Source organism: Macrotis lagotis, chromosome 2 (assembly GCF_037893015.1).
Source record: "Macrotis lagotis isolate mMagLag1 chromosome 2, bilby.v1.9.chrom.fasta, whole genome shotgun sequence".
In the NCBI taxonomy this organism is placed as follows: Eukaryota; Metazoa; Chordata; class Mammalia; order Peramelemorphia; family Peramelidae; genus Macrotis; species Macrotis lagotis.
The window spans coordinates 134,451,166-134,476,049 of record NC_133659.1 but is presented as its reverse complement, the minus strand read 5'-3'; the positions used below and the strand labels follow the sequence as shown (position 1 = coordinate 134,476,049).

General features: G+C 37.6%; 1 protein-coding gene across 3 annotated transcripts in view; it reads right to left on the bottom strand.

The window, feature by feature from the left end:
- The window catches only part of SMYD3 (SET and MYND domain containing 3), a 1,048,891-nt gene that overhangs the window by 18,740 nt on the left and 1,005,267 nt on the right, over positions 1 to 24,884 (bottom strand). For all 3 annotated transcript variants that reach the window (XM_074222846.1, XM_074222848.1, XM_074222849.1), the window contains one exon: positions 6,663 to 6,771. In XM_074222846.1, coding sequence (XP_074078947.1) covers positions 6,663 to 6,771 — 109 coding nt within the window. The remainder of the gene's footprint in view (positions 1 to 6,662; positions 6,772 to 24,884) is intronic.

Below are 24,884 nucleotides of genomic sequence, written 5' to 3'. Positions count from 1 at the left end.
CTTTGGTGTAACCATCTATTGAAATCTATTGTGTCTGTTCAAGGCTTTGGTCAATTCATCTCCTGTTGGCCACTGGACTACAAAATTCCTCTGCAGGCCTGAACCACATTGAAAAGTAATTGAGAAATATTTAACAAAACAAATAAAAATACAATGCAACAAAGATAACATTGAATTGTGGTTTTCTATGTCAATATGTGCTTCACCCCCCACCCCCAGCTCTGTTTCTTTTGACTTTGACTCCTTATTTTGATATCAGATTTCAAGATCTTATGACCTTAAAAAAATAATCAAAGCAACCAAATTTCAAATAGGTAATGGATGTCAGCCTCTTCAAGAGATCATGAAGACGAAAAGTTGGGACTTTTACTACCATAAGGTTATCTCATTAAGGAAATCGAGATCAAGTGTGAAAATTAAAGCAAGATAAGGGGAGAGGACATTCCAGTCTGATTTCTTTCTAAGCAGGCTAGCAAATGTTATTAGTCATTGTATAGGAACTAACAACCGAGAGATTGATAGAATTGGAAACTGTGTTTAGCCTGTATTCTGACCAGGAACAGGAAAAATCAAAATGATACCAAGGAAATGCCAAAGAAAAGTAAAATGCTTGGGGAACAATAGAATAAATAAATAGGGGGAAATAAATAAATGAATTGGGAAAATAAAATAAATTGAGAACAATAAAAAGGGAAAAGAGGGTCTAGAGAACAAAAATTTGTTTCACTCAAATTATAACTTAGGAGGAGATGGAGATTTTTTTAAAAAGTCATTGTTTCCATATGATTCATTTGATCTCACTCACCAAAGGGCAGAGAGCTTTAGGGTCAGGATCTGGGAATCCTCTAACTGATTGGCAGCTCATAGAAAATGAGCAAGCCCTTTTATAAGAGAAATCAAATGAATATGCCCTTGAGTTCCACAAAGTCAAATTAGCAGCAAACAAAATCCCCTCAAGAAATAAGTGGAAACAAAAGTAGATTACCAATGAGACAAGAGAAATCAGAAAGGAGACACTGAGAGGAGACACAGAACTTTTCCATGGCAGCTATTGAGAATATTTCAGTCCATGAACAGTAGAAATGGAAGTCTAACCAAATCAGAGCTAGGCTAAGTGTATTCAGTTCCTGGGGCAGACTCAGACCTAATTGGATTTATCACAAATTCTATTCCTGGAACCTTTTCTGTTTTTCTGCCTCAAACATAGCCTTTGAAAGTCTTAGTATGGTCTTAAATTATTTTGTTCCATTATTTCATGGATTTTGAAGACAAGGAAGAATGATGAAAGCTTTACAGGGTATGGTGGAAAATATCAGTTGCAAAGGATAAAGAGCATGGTTTGTGAAATCTTTCCTTTTTTTAACCTTAGGGTCTCCTAGAACAACTTCTGAAAGCTAATAAGAAATTCAATGGGTAAATAAGTTTTTTTTAAAAAAGTCAAATAAAAGGTACGAGTCTCTAAGGTAACCTAATTCATTCATTTATGTAATCATTCATGCAACCATGTGCCTACTTTGTTTAGTGCACTGTGCTTGGGAGAGGAAGGAAAAAGAAAAAAAGAATAAAGGTGATTATTGTTATCATTGAAACACTGCTCAGAGACATGAGATATTAAAAATCACTATAAAAAATATAAGACATGAAAATTTTTTGTTTTTTTTAAATTGTCTCTTCTTATCTCACCCAGGTTGAAAGTAAACTATTTTCCAAGACCAGTTTCCACTAATGCTTTCTTTCAAACCCAGGTACATTTGTTTCTCATCAGGCATCTTCCACTTTGTGGGGCTTACCATACTGTTGCCAGACTTAGTCCAGACATCTGATCAATTTAGAACAACTAAGCTTGAGGGGTCCACTAGCCTTAACCTTCTTATAGTGGGTTTACATAAGAGGTATTATAAGTGAGAAAAGGAAAGGCAGGGGAGTATCTGGGACAGCAAATTTTACTTTTTTGGGGGGGTTAGGGAGAAGAAATCAGGTTAAGTGACTTGCCCAGGGTCACACAGCTAGTAAGAATCAAGTGTCTAAGACTGGATTTGAACTTGCATCCTCCTGACTCCAGGGCTGGTGCTTTATCTATTGTGCCACCTAGCTGCCCTCCAGGGGAGCACTTTAGCTGGATCTTGAAGGATTTGGCAATGTGGAAGACATTCTAAGAGCAGGGAACAAAGTAGATGATGACATGAAGGTGAGAAAACATTTGACATGTTCAATAAATAGAAAATAATCCTGAATATAGGATGTGATGGTGAGTCAGGGGAGATAAAGTTGAGAAAAGTAGAGTGAGATCAGATCATAAAAGGTCAAGGAAAGATGCTGGGGAGCCATTAAGAGGTATGATACTAGAAAACTCATTCAATTTCTAAGTCTCAGTTTTCTTATCTGTAAAACAGGGATATTTATACTTGTCTCACAGGGTTGTAGTGGGAAAAGAGGTTCTCTGAAAATTTTAAATGCTCCATAAGTACATTTTTTTTGTGAGAGATAACCATTTATAGGTCAGTGGATGTTTCTTAAACCAAATTTATGATTTCATCAATGTGGAGCTCTCCATGAGGAACTTACTCTAGCAATATATAGCATCACTTTCTCTAAAACTTAGTTTCAGACAATTGCCAATATAGATTATGGAGAAAAATAATGAAAATTGAGAAACTAAGTAGAAGCCTATTTTAATAATCTAGGCAAGAAGTGATAAGGAATTGAACTAGAAGAGTAACAATAGAAACAGTTCATTAGAAGGCAAGCTCCTTGATGGCAGGGGTTCTCCTTTGCCTATTTTGGTCTCCCCAGAGAGCTTCATACACACAGTCTGGCCTATAACAGATGTTTGATAAATCTCAGTTAATTGAGAGATAGAGAGAAGGGAACTGATGAAAGAGAGGTTTGAAAGGTAAAAAGAACAGTTTAATGACTGGGTTTGGGAACAAGAGAAGGAAGAATCAATGAGGTGATTTATTTATCAATAATTTGGGTGATTGGTCATCAACAGAAATAGGAAAGTTCAGAGGCGATTTGGAGGAAAATGATGAATTCAGTTTTGAGAAGAGGCAGTGATGTGTAATGGAAAGAATCCTGAATTTGGTATCAGAAGACCCGGGTTCTACTACTTCCTACCAGTCAGTGTTGAACAAACCAGTTATTTTTCTGGGCCTTAAGTTTCCTCACCCATAAAATGAGAGGGCTAAATTTGTTGACCTCTGACGTCCCTCCTAATTCTAAACTTAGGAAACTGCAGTCTTATTCGCTCCAACCCCAAATCAGAAACCTAGCAGTTTCAAGAAAGAGTTGTTGATACACATGTTTTTCTTGATGTCAAATTCATTTATTATAACCTCAAACTCACCATGTCCCATCCTAAATTTTTTATCTTCTCTATATTCATTCTTCTTCCCAACTACCTTATTTCTGTTTAGGACACTATCTTTCTTTTAGGAAAGACCCAGCTATGCTAGGGTTTTTAATTCTTCCCTCTGTATCACTCTCCATATTTGATAATGTTTGTCCTTCATCCTTGAAGAAGACCATGATATCAGGTGATAATGCCATGACAAGGGCATGAATTGAATTTGTGTGAGGGAGACTGTGTTAAGTCACCAGTCTCACTTTCTCCTTCAGAGTCATCTGGATCTGGTGGCTAGATATGAATCAGGGCGACTGGAAATGGCCCTGGATGTGAGGCAATCAGGATTGAGTGACTTACCCAAGGTCACATAGCTAGTAAATGTCTGAGGCTGGATTTGAACTTTTGTCCTCCTGACTCCAAGGCCAGTGCTCCATCCTACCTAACTGTATGAATTGGATTTGAGTGAGGAGCACTATGCTAAGTCTCATTTTCTCCACCAAAGCCATCTGGATTCAATGGCCAGATATTGATCAGAATGATTGGAGATGGCCGTGGATGCAAGGCAATCAGGTTTGTGACACACAAGGTCTAAGGCTGGATTTGAACTCCTGTGCTCTTGATTCCAAGACTGGTGCTTTAGTCACTGGGCCATTATTTCATCATTTACCAAATATTTGAAATTCTGCCACCATAACAGCTCTCATATCTGTCCCCTTCTTTTCACTCAAAGATATCCTCATCTTGAGTATTTATACTATTACAAATGGTTCCTGTTCTTCCTGATTTCTGTATCCATTTCCACTTTAAATTTTGCAATCAATACTTTGACCCAATGGTCAAAATAATCTTCCTAATGTAGAGAGGTGACCACATGACTCCTATGTTGATAACCCTCCAATCACTTGACATTTAGGGTCCTCTATCATCTGGCTTCAACCAGTCTAATTTTATAATTTTGTTGTTCAGGGCTTTTTTTCAGTCATCTCCAACTCTTCATGACTCCATTTGGAGTATGTGGGACAGATGCTGGATTGGTTTGCCATTTCCTTCTATAGCCCATTTTACAGATAAGGAAACTGAGGCAAGCAGCTTAGGTATCTTACCTAGGGTCACACAGCCATTAAGTATTTGAGGCCAGATTTGAACTCAGCAGGCCTGGAACTCTACCCACTCTGTCACCTAACTGACCAGGCAAGGAACTGTAAGGGTCATTTAATTCAGTACCCTACAGACATACATACTTTACTATTCGATTAAATTCAATAAGCATTGTGCTTAATACAGTGTGAAAAGTTGGGGGAGAAGCATATATTGTGCCTTCAGGATCCCCAAATGAAAGAATGACAATGTATTTGATCTTCTAATGAGGGTAGGGAGGAATATGACACTTTTGCAAATAAGTATGAAGGTAACAAAGTCAAAGGAGAGTCAGGTAAAACACTAAGATGTATGAAGAAAGAAAAATCATTTTCACCTGGTTGGGGAGGGGAGAGAGAAGAGTCAAGGAAGACTTTGTGTAGGGTATGATATCTGACCTGACAAAAGAGAAAGATTTCAATGGATACAAGGGGAAGAGAAGGTAGTAGGATTCTGTTCCAACTCTGGCAGGGGGGATTGTATGACCCAAGTCGAGATGATAGGAAAGGGCAGAATTAAGGCAGAGTCAGTGGGACAGAGCCTCATGTGAGTGAAACATAGACTTGAAATATAGCAGCAATGATATTTGTAGCTAAAATTTATTGTATTCTAGGAAATACTAGGAAATCATGATCTGAACCTAAGGAATATTCCAGATAGGGATCTAAAAGGAGGGAGTTGGTAGCAGTAAGGCAGCATAGTGGATAGAATGTTGGGTCTGGAATCAAGAATACCTGACCAGCATAATACTTCATACCTAACAGATGCTTAATTATAGCTTCATTTAATGATGAGTTGGAAGATAAAAGGAAGTCAAATCTTATGAGTTGAGAAACAACCTGATTAAGGGCATCAAGGCTAAAAAAAAAAATACAAAATTCCCAAAATAAGTAGGGTATGGTCAGTGAGGAAATGATCATTGAGAAACATAATGTCTTTGTAATGAAGCAGTCTAGAAATATCAGATCTACAGTAAAAGGACTTGGATTTAAATCCTAGCTTTGCTATTTACTATCTTGTGATTTTAGGCAGGTCCTTTGACCTCTTTAGTTATAGTTTCTTAACTGTAAACTAAGAAATTAGATAAGATGGCCTCCAGAGTTCCTCTTAGCTCTTTGCCTATGATCCCAGCAAAAGCATTCCTAAATCAAACCCATACTTTTGTTCCAGGTCTCTATATATTCCCAGTTTAGTTGTTTCAGTCATATCTGATTCTTCAGCTCATTTTACAGATGAGGAAATTGAGGTAAAAAGATCAGGGTGACACACAGCTAGAAAATGTCTGAGGTCACAGTTGAACTCAGGATGACATGACTCCAGGCCTGGCACTCCACCCACTGTGCCACTTAACTGCCAACAAGGTTTCCCTCTTTGGGTTTCAAATTTCCTCTTCTGTAAAATGGCAAATTGTACTATATGACTTCCAAGACTTTTTCAAGAGCCTATAAATGGGCTATAAGACAAATACATTTTGAAGACTACAGTATAGTCAAGAGGTTAGACTACAAAGAAGCACAGGAGGGCAAGCCTTCCGTGTAAGCCGAAGTCACAGTGACTAGTCCTGAAGGAAAGAGTCAAACCAATCAATTTACTTACACTGTGGTATGAAATACCTTATCTACATAACTGTTACCTAGTTTTTTGAGTATTGATTATGTGCTTCATTTTAGCACAGGTGAAGGAGGTAAAAAAAAAAAGCACAGGGTTCCGAGGCTCTTAAGAGAGATGAAAAGATGACGAACTTGAAGCACTGGGAGAGAAGAAAGGGAAGATTTATGGCAGCTGGGATTATGATGACTTCAAGGTTCAAGATTCAAATCTCACCTTTGCTATTTACTAGTTCTGGGAACTTCATTAAGTCACCATCCCTGGGTCTTAATTTCCTTAACTGCATAAGGAAGGAGTTGGATTAAGTGATCTCCTAAGGTTCATTCTAATTTTAAAATCCCTTTATTCTTTGTTATATGGATGGGGGCACTGAAGACAACTTTCAATAAACAATTTTTATCTAGGGTTTGACTCATTCTATTATTTTGTTTCCCTGGGTTATTGCTATGAGTTTTTGTTGTACCAAAGAGGGAAGATACAAAGCAGGAAGAAGGAAGAAAGGAAAGGAAGGTTGGTGTATACCCCGGGAAACAGTCCAGGCAAGCAAGGAGAGAAACCATTGGATGCTCACCTCTTTCAAGGTCTCTAGGGCTTGAGGATACAAGCCTTGGTGCTGCTGTAGTTTGCCAACTTTCATTACCTGGACGCCTCTGACAGGATGAAAGCCTGGGTAATAGAGCCTGGAAGACAGAAGTCGGAGAGAGAACAACAAACAATGTCATCCTGTCAGCTTTCACCTTCACAGTCGTTGCCTCTTCAGAGAGCTATCAGGGTGGGACCACAAAGTTAGCAGTGAATTTTAATCAGTTGCTAGGAAAATTAGCCTCAGCCCTGGAGGGGACTGAAGCACAGAAGAGAATTAACACATTATTACTCTAACTCAAGGATGCCTTTTTCCATGAAAGAAATGACAGAGGTGGGATCACTTCTCAATCTGTCACTGCTGGAAGCTGCAAAAACTGGGGGTGCCTGACTCTGCATGTGACTGGGAAGCTTTGAGCACTGAGCAACTAGACAGTGAGCAATGGGGGGAGAGGCTCAGCCCCATCATAAGACCTAGGGATGAGTGCTCTGAGTCTGTTTTCAAGCCAAGAGCCTGAGCTGTAGATTGATCCATAAACATACTGAAATGGATCCAATAAATGCATGAAGGTGATCTGTTTGACTTAGAAGATCCTTGGCCTTTCTTCTGAAGTCATTACGGATCTTCATCTAAAAACCTGTTATATCTTCCCATTTAATGTCAAGATTCTCTCTCTCTTTTTTTTGTCAAGGCAATGGTGTTAAGTGACTTGCCCAAGGTCATACACATAGGAAATTATTAAGTGTCTGAGGTGAAATTTGAACTCAGGTCCTCCTGACTCCAGGGCCAGTGCTCAATCCACTGTGTCATTTAGCTGCCCTAATTCCAAGCTTCTTTAGTGATGGGAATGTTTCACTTGTATCCCAGGCACTTAACCTATGACTGATATATAGGAGGCACTTAATATATGTTTATTGATTTATCTAAATCACTTTATTCCTTTTTTAAAAAATACATTTCATTGGCCATTTTTATATTTACTTTGTAATCCTAACATACCCTCTCTTTTATTAAATCATCATGTATCAAACATTTAGGCAAAAAAAATCAGGGACAGTGATAGCATACTGGGGTGAGTGGGAGGGAAAGAAATAAATATTTATTATGTACCAACTTTGTAACTGGCTCTATAAATGCTTTATAGAAATCTCATTTGACCCTCTTGCAATAACCCTGAAAGGTAGGTCCTGTTATTATTGCCATTTTACCATGGAGGAAACTGAGGCAGATAAGTATTATTAAATGATTTGCCAGGACTACCTAGATAGGAAATGTCTGGGGCCTCATTTGAATCTTTCTGTATCCAGGCCCAGCATTCTACCTATTGCTCCATCAGTACTTTGTCTTAGTAAATATCTATCCTCACTCAATCAAACATTTTTTAACACATACTATGTGCTAAGGACTGAGAACACAAAAAGAGGGAGAGGTGAAAAAACTAAAAGATTACTGTCAGATTAGGAATTTGCAGGATTCTTGAATTTAGAGATGGTACTTCTGTGAGTGATGGCAAGATAAAGGGTAGGATCATCTTTGTGTGTGACTGAGATGGGGTGGAGGAGTTGTAAATGGGAGGCTGCATAGGTTGAAGAACAATATAGTTAAGTTATTTGAGGGAAAAGTCTATATGCATGTTCAAGTCTCTTAGTACAATGAGAGCAGGAGATGGAGAGAAGAGAAAAAGTGTGAACCAGGAACCAAACTCATTGTGGAAGGAAGGGGAGTAACCAGGGGATTTGTAGACAACAGTTAGAACTAGGGTAGCAGATAGAAATCTTATGAAACTTAGGGGAAGAGAAGTTACTGAGGAATAGAGGAAGGGGGACAGCCTGGAGATGGCGATGAGGAACAAGGGGTATTCCAATTCCCCTCAGCCAGAATGCTGAGGACTTTGAGTGATAGTGCTGCCAATTCTGAAAAAAAAAGTGGTCAAGGAAACAATGTCATTAGAGAGGACCTTAGGTTCAGTAACAACTATTAGATGGAAGGAATGGGAGGAGAAAAGATTTAAGATGAAGAGAAGTATGTTAGCTATAGAACAAGCATTCCAGAGGGCACAATAGCAGGTCTGAGTGATACTGGGTTGAAACTTTGGGGTGGGAGGCTTGGGGGGGGGGGGTATGAATTGAATGATGTGTCTGGGGAATGGATTTTGGATGAAAATCTGCAGGAGTTGAGAATCACTGGGATCTGAAGAAGAAGGAATGTTCACTATTCCTAACATTAAACTTCCTTTTCATTTACATTGTTGTAGACATTGCATACATTTTTTCCTGTATTTCTCTGAATTTCTCATATTTGTTATCTTTTTTGTACAATAATCATTCCTTTGATTTCTATACCATAAATATTTCTGCCATTCTCCAGTGAGGACAGTTATTTTGTTTACAATTCCTTACTACCACAAAGAGTGCTCCTATGCATATTTGGCTGTATATTGGATCTCAATCATTTTAGGCTATGTCCTGTAGTAGATTACTGGGTACAATGTAATCAATTTTCCTGAATAATTTCCAACTGGCATTCAGAATGGTTCAAGATATTTCTGTGCTTCAAGTACAAAGTCGTAGGTACTAAGTAGAATAACACTGACTCTCTTCTCTATCTCCATACACTCCCATTGGGAATACAAACAAGGTGATAGTGAAGCAGTTCATCTACAGAATGCAAGAAGTATTCACAGAATTGTATTTGGTCATTTTAATCCAACCCACACATGGATAAGGATAGAGGAATTAAGTGGATAGACCCCTGGATTTGGAGTCAGGAAGACCTAATCCAGCTTCAGACACTTACTAATTATCTAATCCCTGGCAACTTCCTTTTTCTCTGTCTCCCTCAGTTTCTTTAACTTCAAATGAAGCTAATAATAGTATCTATGTCCCCAAGTTGTAAGGAATAAATAATATCTGTAAAGTGTGTTATAAACCTTAAAACTATATAAATGTGATCTATTAATACCTTGACTATAATATATCTGACAAAATGGTCATGCAACCCTTTGCTTGAAGACCTCCTATGAGAGGGAACCTCCTAATGGTACTTAGTTCTACATTTGCATAGTTCCAATAGAAGTTTTTTCCCTAATATCAAGACTAAATCTGCCTCTTGGCAGCTTTTACTCATTGCTTCTGATTCAAAGCAATACAAATCTAATCACTCCTTTTGCATGATGATCTTTCAAATAAACTCCTCCCAAAGCCTTCCCTTAAGGAGGGTTCAGAACCTCCTAGGTAATTCTTCATTTTTCTTCAGTTGTGCTACTTGGTTTTGACTCTACAAGTATCATGTCCATAGCCTGGCATTCCCAGGTGCCAGCCCACCTCATTCAAATTGTGTCCTGTTTTCCTCCATTAGATTAAAAGCTTCCTGAGGACAAAGACTGTCTTTTTTCTTATTTGTATCCTCAGTGTTTAACACAGTGACTGGCATATATTAGATTCTTATTAAATGTTTATTGAAAAGAAGCCTCCAAAAGAACTTTAATAATGGAAGGGAAAATGAGGGGATGGTGGGCAATGTTTGAACCTCATTTTCATTGAGATTGGATCAGAAAGGGAAGAATATGTACACACACACACACACACACACACACACCTTGTTTGGGTCTGGAAATCTATTTCACTCAGTAGGAAAATAGAAAGATAAGAGAATAAGGGTAATGGAGAAGGGTGCTGATTAAAGTAAAGGCAGGTTAAGGGAGCTAGTGATCAAAAGCAAAACATTAGAAAATAGGATGGAGGGAGATATATGCTTAGGAAATCATAACTATGATTGTGAAAAAAATGGAAGCTGATGGTAGAATGGATTAGAAACCAAAGTCCAGGAAAATGTATTTAAGAGACACTTTTGAAATAGAAAGACATGTAGAGTTTAAAAGGTTGAATTAAGCTTCAGCTGAAAGGAAAAAGGACAAGGATAGCAACCATGATCTCTGACAAAGCAAATGCAAAATAGAGCAAAGAAATAATCAGGGAAAACTACATTTTTCTAAAAAGGCACCAATGGCAATGAAGTAATGTCAAAACATTTTACAGTAAGTTTCTCTGATAAAGGCCTCATTTCTTAAATATGAAGGTATTTAATTCAAATTCATAAAAATAGGAGCCATTCCCCCAATGATAAATAGATATAATCAGAAGAAGAAATCAAAGATATCAAAGCTATCTGCTCTAAATCACTATTGATGAGAAAAAAGCAAATTAAAACCACTTTGGGATACCAACCTCATCTATCAGAAACAACAAATATTGGAGGGGATAAGAGGAAAATAGATACATGAGTGAATTATTGGTGAAGTAGTGAACTATTCTAGAGAATAATTTGGAACTATGGCTAAAGGACTATAATATTGTGCATACCCTTTGATTCAACTATACCACTACTAGATATGTGTAGCAAAGAGATCAAAGGAAAAGTATCTATTTGTACAAAAACATATATAACAGCTCTTTTTTTGTTGTGGCAAAGAATTGGAAATTGAGTGGATACCCATCAACTGGAGAATATCTGAACAAGTTGTAGCATATGATTGTGATGAAGTACTAATGTGCTATAAGAAATGACAAGGTGGGGAATAGCTTCAGAAAAACATGGCAAGACCTATGTGAACTGATGAAAAATGAATTGAGAACAACCAGGAGATCATTATGCAAAGTAACAGCTATGTTGTAATAATGATCAACTGTAAAAGACTGCTACTCTGATCAAAGATACAAGACAATTTTGAAGGACTCGTGATAAAAAAAAAAAAAACTATCTATCTCCAGAGAGGGAACTGATGAACTCAGAGTGCAAATTGAAGTATTATTTTCTCACTCTTTTTTTTTGTGATATGGCTAATATGGAAATATGTTTACAAGATTTCACATATGTAAATGATATCACTTGTTTGCCTTCTCAGTGGATAAGGGAAGTGTTGAATGAAGGGAAAGAATATGGAACTTAAAATTTAAAAAGAAAAGAATGTTCAAAATAAATAAATAATATATTTACTAGCTGTGGGGCTTATCTGAGTTTCAGCTTCCTTATCCACAAAATAGGTCTAATAATGTCATATTATACTTACCTCATAGGGTTGCCATGAGGCTCAAATGTATTCAAAGTAGTTAGTAAACCTTAAAGCATTCTATAAATGCCAATTGAGCATCAACATGGCATGGTAAGTAGGTCCATCTTAGAGATAAAAAGATGCAAGTTTACATGAACCTGAACAAACCATTCAATCTCTCATTCTTTAGGAAGCTAAATTACAGATGGTCTGCACCAGTAGAGGCGGTTTGCACGGTAGGAGCTCCCCCACACTGATGCAATCAACTTCATGGACTAAACATACATATCTATTATAATCATGATAATTTTTTCACTCTTTGCCTCTCCCAACAAAAACAGGGATTATTATCAACTTGAATATAAAGGGATTTAAATTTTCTAGACAAAAGGCTTCCATTTCCAGACTTGAACTGCTCTGGACACTTAAAAAAAAAGTCAGTTACAGCCTACTATTCTTGGATATGAGGTTCTATTTTGTTATTATAATGAAACCTAATTAAATTTGAAAATAGAAGAGTAATTTTATACCAGTAATCACTCCACAAAGTGGCTCTTGTCAAGTCAGAAAAGAGGGAGGTAGGAAAGAAGTTAGTGGTGGTGGCAGAGGAAAAATCCACAAAGCACCTGCCCCAGTTCTGCCCCCAGAATGATTAGCAAAAAGCAAAGGAGGGAAGCAATAAGTAGAGGAAGAAGAGGAAGTGTGGGAGGGAGGGCTCTTTACATAAATATTTACAGAGCAATTTCACTGTTCTGGTGGGTCTGTAGATCTTTGAAGTGGGCCTGGTTTGTTTCCCAGCTGACATATGGTATAAGAAATCTCTGATACTTGGTGGAATATGAGCTTAAGGGAAAAATAGTACAGCCCACCCTGGCTGGGAAAATTCTTCCACCATCCAGGGTGTGAGGCCATCACCTTTACTGTGTGTGACAGCTTCTAGGAGAAAGGAGCCGTTTGTCAGTGTACTCTCAGAATTGTTTAAAATCCAAGCAAGACAGAGAGACCTCACTAAAACAGGGCTGCTTAGTTTATTTGGGGGCTACTGCACCTGAAGATTTCTACAATATAGACAACTTATTAAAAAGGTGGATGCAATCCAGAAAGTCTGGGGAATAAATGGCACATACGCCTCTACTGACAAAGACCAGCTAGTCACTGAGTGTGTGAGATGGTCAAAAAGAAATGTATGGGGGCGGCTAGGTGGCACAGTGGATAAAGCACCAGCCCTGGAGTCAGGAGTACCTGGGTTCAAATCCAGTCTCAAACAATTAATAATTACCTAGCTGTGTGGCCTTGGGCAAGCCACTTAACTCCATTTGCCTTGCAAAAAAAACCCTAAAAAAAAGGAAAAAAAGAAAAAAAATGTATGCCATAATACCTGTCTTCAAGGACCTTCCTCTCTAGTTAGGATAAGTAAGATTTTTACCAGGAGCAACCACTGATGAGCCAGGAATGATACGGAAATTACATTTGCAATCACATGCAATACTCAAGCCAATTTTTGGATCTCAGATTTGCTATATATATATTTAAGCATGGGTCTTCTGATTCTCCCATCCTGGACTTTAATTCTTCACAAATACTTTTTCCCAGTGAAAAAAAAGATTAAGAACCACTAATTTATATAACTGGACAGCTACAAAACAGTAGGGTTTCAGAGCCAAAGGATCATATATTTAGAATTTTAAGGCAATGATAATCAAACTCAAACAGAGATGGGGACACCAAAACATTCATAACACTGGGGTGGGGGGCATGTATTGACTTAGACCTATGTGTTTATATTTCTCTCTTAAAATGAATTAATTCTGCTAAGTATTTTCCAATTACATTTTAATCCAGTTTGGATTTCATGCAGTTTTGTCCGCAGTTCTGTTCTAAGGGATCTTTGAGATCACTTGATCCAACCCTCATTGAACCTCATTTTATGGATGAGGAACCTGGTGCTCAGAGAGAAGGTAGTTAAGGTCAAACAATTAGTAAACAGTGGACCTAGGCCTCAAAACTCTGGTCTTTAATTCTAAAAGTATTTCCTACTCAGTAGAAATAAGATGTATTCAAGGAGGGACAGATTGCTGCAAATTGAAATACTGGGCAATGTTTAATGAAAGAGTTGGCTTGAAGGTCATTTAGGTGGTTTTTCTAGTAGACAAAATGGGGAAAGGGAGAAGTATTCCAAATGTTATAAGCAAAAGCTTTGGAGGCAGCAAAATCTGTAGCATATTCAGGGGATGAGGAGATCATCAAATTAGCTAGAGCAGAAGGTAGTATAGGGGATACTGAAGATGAGACTAGAAAGGCAGGCTAAGGACAAACTTGTGGACAATATTAGAGATTAGGCTAAAAAATCTATTAGGAGGTAATGAGGAACTAAGGCAAAAAAATATTTTTAAAAATATTTTAGGATTAAAGTGGCTTTGTTCAAAGATTAAACACATTGGGTTAAATTAAAAGAGATCCTATAAATGTAGTGGCACTGTTAAGACCTGTGATGAGCCATCACAGCAATCCAGGTGAGGGGTGACCACTGAGAGCTTTGGAATCGAATAGAGAGAGAAGAATGCAAGAGATATTTTGAAGGAATAATCTATAGGATGTAGCCAGGGCAGCTAGATGGCACAGTAGATAGGGTGCCAGATCTGGATTCAGAGAAACTCATCTTTCTGAATTCAAATCCAGCTTCAGACACTTTCTAGCTGTGTATCCCAAGCCAAGTCACTTCATCCTGCTTGCTTTGTTTCTTTATCTGTAAAATGAGCTAAAAAATGAAATAAAAAACCATTCCAGTAATTTTGACAAGAACACGCCAAATAGGACCATGAAGAGTCAGTCACAACTGAAATGACTGAACAACAAATAATAGGAGTAGGTGACTGATGGGATATGAGGAAGAATGAACAATAAGAGATGACTAATATTTGGAATCTGCTAATAACACTTTGGGGAAAAATTCATAAAGGGAAAAATTTTATTATAGCCTACTCATTGGAAACTATTTAATAAAGGCTGGATAATCACTTTTTTAGACATGTTATAGAGGGAATTCTTGTTCAAATTTGGTTGAACCTTGAGCCCATAAAAAAGAATGCTTTATATTTTTGGCTTGAGTGGAAATTCTCTCCCCTCCCCATCATAAGATATTAATTTGTTTTTTTTATAATGTTACTATTTTTTTTGTTTTTCCTCTGAAGTCTCTTCCAGTTCAGATTCCATGATTCAGAAGGCAAGACAAAAAAAAATTCTTCAAGGGGATACTACTTGGTTTCCTGTCCTAGAATTTTATTTTAATGAATATATTATTAGAAATAACATTCCCAAGTCTATAGGACCTGGAGATGAAATTGGACTTGCCTCCCAGGATCTCGGTAGGGGAGTTCATGGAAAGAAACGTTTCTAATGTTCAGAAGGAAACCACTTAACATTAACCTGGATCTTTACATTCTGGACCTTTGCTTGTGGTGAATTGTTTTGTTAGGCATCTGGGGAATAGAGATAGTTGGTACACCTGAGGTGAAGAGGGAAAAAGAATATTGAAGGGTATTTGATATCAGGGCAAAATAATCTATTTCTTGTACCATTTAAAATGGATGTAGATTTTTGATACACTCACTATTGTACTTTAAAAGTATATGAAGTAAGGGGAGGCTAGGTGGTGCAGTGGATAGAGCACCGGCCCTGGAGTCAGGAGTACCTGAGTTCAAATCCGGCCTCAGACACTTAATAATTACCTAGCTGTGTGGCCTTGGTTAAGCCACTTAACCCCATTGCCTTGCAAAAACCTAAAAAAAAAAAAAAGTATATGAAGTACTTCTTCCCCCCCCCCCAAAAAAAGAAAATTTCATGAGGTAGGTTAGAGTGAATACCATCACCTCCATTTTATTGATGGGTAAAATGAGGCAAAGGAAAGAATGACTTGTCCAAAGTCATACAGCTAGTAAATTTCAGAGCCAAGATTTTTGTCCTATTGAATCTGAATCAAAGATAGGGAGAAGTAAACAGAGTCTTTGAATCACAGACAGAGAAGATAGGACAGTGTGATCAGGTAAAAAAGAAAGAATGTGGAGTCAGAAGAGCATATTGTCAAGGGGGAGCAAGAAAAGACATTTCCCTCTACAAATTGACATGTAATCATGTCAAGAAAACACTAGCACCTTTAGAAACAGGGTAATGAGGATGCATTTGGGAACGAGATTTCATTCTACACATTCAGTAGAAACCTTGACTTTATAGTACTGAACTGTACCCCTACCCCTTTTTAAATTAGTTTACATATCTACAAGCCATTTCGGGGGGGGGAGGAAGAGAAGGTGGATTTTTTTTGTTTTTCTTTTGTGTTTTTAGATTTCTGATTAAATTAGCAAAGGTTATGGAAGTTCATTGAATTTTTTATGAAAATCATAGATTGGGAATGTTGGAAGGGATTTCAGTGATCATGTAGTGCCCCATCCCAATAATATACCTGACAAATGGCTATTCAGCCCCTGCTTGAAGATCTCTAGTGAGGGGGAATTCATGTACTCTTCAGGCAACCCATTTCCTCTTGGGCAGCTCATACCTCACATTGTGAGGAGAAGCCTGCATTTGCCTCTTTGAATGTCTACCCTTTCTTTCTGATTCTTCCCTCTGGGGCCAAACAGGATGAATTCAAATCCTCTAATATAGAGTAACTAATATTTATATTCATGACAGTTAGATGGCTCAGTAGATAGAAGGCCAGACCTAGAATCAGGAAGATTCATCTTCAAGTGAGTTCAAATTTGGCCTCAGACAGTTCCTAGTTGTGTGACACTGGGCAAGTAACTTAATCTTGTTTGTTTCAGTTTTTTCATCCCTAAAATGAGCTGGGGAAGGAAATGGTAAATCCTTCCAGCATCTTTGTCAAGAAAATCCCAAATGGATCATGAAGAATAGGATATGGGGGTGGCTAGGTGGCACAGTAGATAGAGCACCAGCCTTGGAGTCAGGAGTACCTGGGTTCAAATCCGGTCTCAGACATTTAATAATTACCTAGCTGTGCGGCCTTGGGCAAGCCACTTAACCCCATTGCCTTGCAAAATCTAAAAAAAAAAAAAAAAAGAATAGGATATGACTGAGCAACAAACACATACATATGCATATATTTACACAAAAAAATAACAGATATAAAAATATATAAAGCAAAATATTGTGAATGCATAGATATGTACATACATTTCTATATATACACATATAAAAATAAAACACACAAAGTGATATAATATGTATGTAGATGTGTTTGTATATACATACATACATACACAATCCAGAAATGCATATATACATATATTCACATACATACACACACATACATGGTAGGGTGAGGCAGAGCTTTAAGGTTTACCGATGTTTGCCCTTAATTTTTGAAGAAGACTAGACCATGACATCAGGGAGGGGATGCCATGACATGCAGGTGCATTGGATGAGAGAGGGAGTGCTCTAGGAAGTCACCAAACCCACTTTCTCCTCTGGAGTCATCTGGGTCCAGTGTCCAGATTTGAATCAGGAGATACCTCTGGTTGCAAGGCAATCAGTTTTAAGTGACTTGACCAAAATCACATAGCCAGCCAGTGCCTAAATCTGGATTTGAACTCAGGTCCTCCTAAGCACTTTATATCTGTTATCTCTTTTGATCCTCACATCAATCCCTGAGGTAAGGTGCTGTTATTATCTCCACTGAGAGTCTTTCAACTACTTGGAGACATGCCTTTTCCTCTTCAGGCTAAACACTCCTGATTCTTTCAGGTGATCAATCCCTAGCTTTAGTGATTTGGAACTGAAATGGCATGCATTCCATCTCAAATATAGACATGGACACTGGTGGCTACTATAACCACCAACTGATTCCTGGGAGAACCAATGTTTTTGCTTACATCCATCAGTTGAGACTCCCTGTCTTGCTCCATGGATGGCTAGGGCTGGGATAAGGGGAAGCACAGCAGGCAAATGGAGACATCTGACATTCTTTCTGCTGTCAGATTCAAACCAGCTGTTGTATGAAAGTTATTTATGCTGCTGTGGTAGCTTTATTTGTAACATGATACTGTAAAAAAAATTCTTAGTATTTTATTTTTCCCCCCAATTACAAATAAAAACAATTTTAAACATTTGTTTTTAAAAAACTAAGAGTTCCAAATTCTCTCCATTCTTCCCTCCACAGCCCCTGGGTAAGAAGGCAAGCAATTTCATGTGTAGTCATGAAAAACATATTTCCATATTAATCAAGTAGTTAAAGGAAACATAGACCAAAAAAATCAAGAAAAATAAAGTAAAAAAATGTATGCTTCCAACTATATTGAGATACCATCAGGTCATTGTCTGGGATGGATAGCAGTTTTCATTATGAGTCCTTCAGTGTTATCTTGGGTTATTGTATTGCTGAGAATAGCTAAGTCATTCACAATTGATCATTTTACAATAGTGCTGTTACTCTGTAAACTTTACATCAGCTCATATAAGTCTCTCCAGGTTTTTTCTGAAAGCATCTTGCTTATTTCTTACAGCATAATATTATTTGATCACAATAACATAGCACATTTTGTTCAGCTATTCCCCAATTTCCAACTTCCTGCCACCAGAAAAGATATATATTTCTATACATATAGGTCCTTTTCCTCTTTTAAAAAAATTCTTTTTTGTCTACAGATGAAGTAGTGGTATTGTTAAATCAAAGTGTATACACAATTCTACACCCTTTGGGCATAGCTCTAAATTGCGCTAAAGAATGGTTGGATCAGTTCACAACTCCAGCAACACTGCATTAATGTCTCATTTTTCCTACATCCTCTCCAACATTTGTCATTCTCCTTTTCTGACTTATTAACCAACATTATAGGTATTAGGGAGTATCTCAGAATTACTTCAATCTGTATTCCTCCAATCAAAAGTGATTTACTGAGCAGTTAGGTGGCATAATGAATAGAGCACTGGCCTTGGAGTCAGGAGAATCTGAGTTCAAATCTGGGCTCAGACATTTAATAATTACCAGGGCAAGTCACTTAACCCCATTGCCTTGCAAAAAACCCTTTTTTAAACAGTGATTTACAGTATCTTCCTGACGGCTATATATATATATGTATGTATATATATATATATACATATATATATATATATACATATATATATATGTATATATATACATACATATATATGCATATATATATGTACATATATATATATCTTTGATTAATTCAGTTGAAAAATTTTCATTTCTCTTGAGTGGCATCTATTTTCATAAATTTTACTCAGTTCTCTATTTAAGAAATAAGACCTTTATTTGAAAAACTTGCTTCAATTATTGATCATTCATCAAGTGGGGAATGGCATCTACTTTAATAAATTTAATTCAGTTCTCTATTTGAGAAATGAGACCTTTATTTGAAAAACTTGCTTCAATTATTGATCATTCATCAAGTGGGGAATGGCATCTATTTTTATAAATTTAACTCAGTTCTCTATTTGAGAAATGAGACCTTTATTAAAAAACTTGCTTCAATTATTTTCAGTTATAATTGCTAAATGTATTTCCCTCCATCCCATTTCTCCCTCACTTTTAGTCTATTCTCTCTCCTTCTACTCTTTCAAAAGTGTTTTGCTTCTGATTACCATCTCTCTCAATCTGCTGTCCCTTTTATCTAGCACTGCCCCTCCCCCACCCCCATCTCCTTCCCCTTCTACTTTCCTGTGGGGGTAACATAGATTTCTATATCTAATTAAGTGTGTATGTTATTCCCTCTTTGAGCTCATTCTGATGAGAATAAGGTTCACTCACGTTTTGAGTTACAGGCATAAAAGCTTTTCCTTGCCTCTTTTATGTGAGATAATTTACCCCATTCTTCCCCTCCCTTTCCTTTTCTGCCAGTGCATTCCTTTTTCTTACTCTTTAATTTTATTTTTTTAGATAGCATCCTTTTAAATTCAAGTCACAACTTTGACCCTGTCTATATATATATACTCTTAACTGCCCTGATAATGAGAAAGTTTTTGATTTACAATTACATTATCTTCCATGTAGAAATGTAAACAGTTTAATCTTATTATATCCCTTGTGATTTCCCTTTCCTGTATACTTTTGTAAAGTCTCTAAAATTTTGAATTTGAAAGTCAAATTTTCTATTCAGTTTCAGTCTTTTCATCAAGAATGCTTTAAAATCATCTATTTCATTAAATATTAATTTTTCCTCTAAAGGATTATACTCAGTTTTTCTGCTTTAGCAGATTCGTGGTTGTAATCCTAATTCCTTTGTCCTCTAGAATATTATATCTTTCAAGCCTTTAATGTAGAAGCTGCTAAATCTTGTACTATCCTGACTCTGGTTTCTTGTAATATTCTCTCCTTGATCTGAATCTGGTTATACTATTCCTAGAGTTTTCATTTGGGATCTTTTTCAGGATGTGATAGATGAATTCTTTCAATTTCTATTTTACTTTGTGGTTCTAGATTATCAGGTCAATTTTCCTTGATAATTCCTTGAAAGATGTTGTTTAAGCTCTTTTTTTTTTGATCATGACTTTTAGTTAGTTCAATTTTTTTTTAAATCTCTCTTCTGGATCTGTTTTCCAGGTCAGTTTTTTTCCGGTGAGATATTTTACATTGTCTTCTAATTTTTTTGTTCTTTTGGTTTTGATTTATTGTTTAATTTGATTTCTCATGAAGTCATTAGCTTTCATTTGCACAACTTTAATTTTTAAGGAATTATCTTCTTTTTTTTTTTGCAAGGCAGTGGGGTTAAGTGACCTGCCCAAGATCACACAGCTACGGTTATTATTAAGTGTCTGTGGTTGGATTTGAACTCAGGTTCTCCTGACTCCAGGGTCAGTGCTCTATCCACTGTGCCACCTAGCTGCCCCAGGAATTATTTTCTGAAGTGAGGTTTTTGTGTCTAGTTTTCCATTTGATCAATTCTACTTTCTAAGGAATTTTTCTTAATTTGATGAATTATTGTGTCTCTTTTTCTATTTAGCCAATTTTGGTTTTATGGCATTCTTCTCCCCATTCACTTTTTAGACCTCTTTTACCATTTGGCCTATTTTGTTTTTAAAAGTATTATCTGAGAGGCAGCTAGGTGGTGCAGTGGATAGAGCACTGACCCTGGAGTCAGAAGGACCTGAGTTCAAATCCAGCCTCAGACACTTAAAAATTACCTAGCTGTGTGACCTTGGGCAAACCACTTAACTCCATTGTCTTGCAAAAACAAAAAAAAATGCTTGAAAGCCTTCCTTTTCATTTAAAATCATTTTTTAAAAAAGTATTATCTGCTTTAGTACTTTTGGTGTGGCCTTTCCCAAGCTGTTGACTCTTTTTTTCTTAAATTTGTGATTTTCTTGCACCACTTTCATTTCTCTTTCCAATTTTTCTTCTAACTTTCTTACTTGATTTTCAAATCTTTTTAAAGATTTTCCATATTCATATTTTTCTTGGAGGCTTTAAATGTTAGAGCTTTGACTTTGTTACCTTCTTCTGAGTGTGTGTTTTGATTTTCCTTGTGACCATAGTAATTTTCTAAGGTCAGAATTTTTTTTTTCTATTATTTGTTCGTTTTCCTAGTCTATTTCTTGACTTTTAACTCTTCGTTGGGGCACTGCCTCAAGCTTCAGGTATTTTATCCAACTGTTTTCAAAGATACTTCTAGGGAGCTAAGAGTTTTCATTTCTTCTAAAGATGTTTGATCTAAGAAAAGGTGTTTACTATTTTGCTGGCCTGTGGTCTGGTCTGTGAGTAACCACAAGCCCTCTTTCTGCTCTGGAACTGTGACAAAATTCCCTGTTCCACTGCTGCCACAAGCTCTGTGTACCACTGTTCCTCCTTGCCTTGGGACTGCCACCCAGTCTGTAATCCAGGACTGAGTATGGACAAAGCAACAGAGTCCTGCCCCCCAATGCCAAAAAAGAGACCTCTGTAATCTCCTTCTGCTCAACCACCTTACCAACTGTAGGCTATAAATAAATAATGCTGCTACTAATTCAATCACTCCCAAGGCCTGTTTCTGGTTTGTTGGGGTTTGGTTTATGCTGACATGGTCTGTGTTAGACTATGCTACACTCTCACTCAGATGTGACAGACCTATCCAGCTGACCTACTAAATTGTCTTTGGCTGGAAAATTATTTCAGCCCATCCTTTTATGGATGCTGATGCTCTTGGAATTATTTTATGGCTTTATTTAAAGGTTCAAAGGGATTTGAGGGAAAGTTAAGACATGTTGCTGCCTTTTCTCCATCATCTTGGCCCGTCATGATACATTTTCAAAAGTAAAAACAATACAAAATTCCCAAAAGATCAGATGGGACTAAAAAACAAAAGTAGCCTATCAGAGTATAATATAATAATAGTGTAAGAACTATTTCTTATCATGTTTTTATTTAGTTCATCATATTATGACTGCATGCTGCTGCCTGCTTTCTGGTGGCACACAAGGCTATACAAACATACATGTATACACACACACATATTTATAAATTAAATAAATCATAGAGAATTTCCTATAATACAGGAAGGTTAAATAACTTATTTAGGGATACCTGGTCAGTATATGTCAGAGGAAAGAGTTGAACTAGGAAGTCAGCTTTCTATCCATCATACCATGCTTCCATTGTCCGTCTAATTAAATACCTAAATATATAAATGCTGGTAAGAAGGTGAAAATTCCTGCCACCATCATTTCAAATCTTGATAAGCCCAAAGATGGATTTGCCAGAACCCCTCCTTATATGAGTATGGCAGTTATCTGATTCTATATGATTATCACCCCTATTCCACAGGGTAACTGAACCTGATGCAGAATATGATTGCAGTGCTGACTACCCATGTGGTTATTTTTTAAAGCTGACCCATTTATTTCTCTTAGAACTAACTGGAAACATTAGTATGGTCTGTCTTTTTCCTCAGATATCCATATCTATATATAGTATATTTATATACATATATATTTATATTTATAGATATATATGTATGCATGTGTCTGTATATAAGCTTGATTCCATAATCAAATCCCTATTCCCAGGTTAAATAACTCTAACTCTTGTAATCTCATTGCTAAAACAATTTCTACAACCATCACAAATCTATTTTTCATGCTTCTCAATTTGCAAGATGTTGACAGATTTTAGGAACAAAGATCTGACTCATCAGCTGAAACGGTACCTACACAACCCCCTCCTGACCCCCATGAAGTGTGCTAGGGCACAGGGAAGGGGAATAGCCAGATTAGGAAAGAACTCCTCTCTGCTGGAGATAGGATTATTACAGATGATGAAGAATTTGCTTCTTTGTCTTAATATCTCTAATGTCTGGCACAGAGTAGGGACTTAATAAACACTTGTTTAATTGAATCCAATGGAAATTAAGCACCCCTGTCACAGTGCAAGATTCTAGCTAGATAGCTGTGTGGCCTCGGGCAAGCCACTTAACCCCATTGCCTTTCAAAACCTTGAAAAAAAAGATTCTAGCTAGAAAGGGGAAAAAAAATGACTGAGGCCACTGGTCCTATGCCAAGGATGCTGAGAAAAAAAGCCAAGAAAAACAAATAAAACCAGATGTGGGACAGAGACTGTACCTGTCATTTCACTGGTACAAAATAGAAAATTCCATGCTGAGGAAAGTCATGTAAAATAACAATGCACAATATAGTCCTATTTTCACTGATAGTTCTAAGAAACCTCTGAAATCCATTTTTTTTTTCCTGATGTAAATGCTAATAACCCTTTGCTACTTGCTGTGATTTAAGGAAAGGAAGATGATTGTTTGTCATGTGCATGAGAGAACTAATCACTGGCTACATCAGCATAAGGAAAAGAAAAATCACCCACTGAATGTGTCCTAAGTAGCTGAAGCTTTAGTGGTGCCTGAGGCTGAACAGTCCCCACAAAACAGTCCGGAGTTACATTTGTTCAGTTGTTTTTGGTCACATCTGACTCTTGTGACTGGGTTTTTTTTTTTGTTTTGGCAAAGGTACTGGAGTGGTTTGTCATTTCCTTCTCCAGTTCATTTTATAGAGGAGGAAATGGAGACAATTAAAGTTATGTGACTTGCACAGGGTCACATCCTCCACTAAAGAATAGTGGTCACTCTTGGTGGGTCAAGGCCACCAGTTAGGATCTGAGATCAATGTAGTGGAATGAGTGCTACCTTTTCTGAGGCTCCATGAAGAGAAGAAAATCATATCAATGAGGACAATGCCACAAGACGGGAGAGCAGCACACTGCCAAGTAAATAGGGGGCATAGTACATAGCAGCCAGGTGGCACAGTAGATAAAGAAGCTGGCCTGGGATCAGAAAGACTCATCTTCCCAAGTTACAATCTGATCTCAGGCAGTTACTGAGTATTACTTCACCTCAGTTGGTCTTGGTTTTCACATTTATGAATCAGGGATAATAATATCACTCTTCTTGTGGGACTGTAGTCAAGGATAAGGGGAAGGGGGGTGGCTAGGTGGCACAGTGGATAGAGCACCAGCCCTGGAGTCAGGAGTACCTGGTCAAATCCAGTCTCAGACACTTAATAATTACCTAGCTGGGTTCCGGCCAAGATGGCAGAGAGAAGACAGGCACAGTTCTAAAGTCTCCTGATCTTTCCCCATCTATCACATGAAACAAACCTCTTAAAAAGAAATCCGACCCACAAAACCCAGAAAGAAAAGCCAGGAGAAAGAACATCTACCTCAGGGTTTGTTTCCTGCAGCAGCTTTGGCCGAATTCAGGCAGGTGAGTCTGGGCTCAGAGGGAGAATCAGCCCCGGATCAGCCAGATTAATAGCTGAATTGGAACCAGGAGTCTGAGGGCAGTAGAGCCACACTTGCTGGATCAGCGGTGGGGCTGGACGAAAGGGGCTTGGGTCCACCGGGAAGCAGAGGCACTGGTGTTGGTGCTGTCCCCCTGGAGCTTGGGGGCCAGGCTGGGGGAAGAGTTCTGGTACAGGAGAGCTGCGGACACCATCCCTGGGCTCCTTGGGTCTGAGAAACCCTGAGTGCCCACCTCCATTGCACAGAGGCCTCTTCCCAAACAAACAAATGCAAACTACTTCTGCCTCAGGCCCAAGTGTATGAACAGAGGAACCAGCCCAGCTGAGGAATGAGCTTAGGCCAGGGTAAAGCCCACCATTGATTGAAGGCAAAAGAATTCAATAGCTCCAACTCCTCCCTTGGGCAA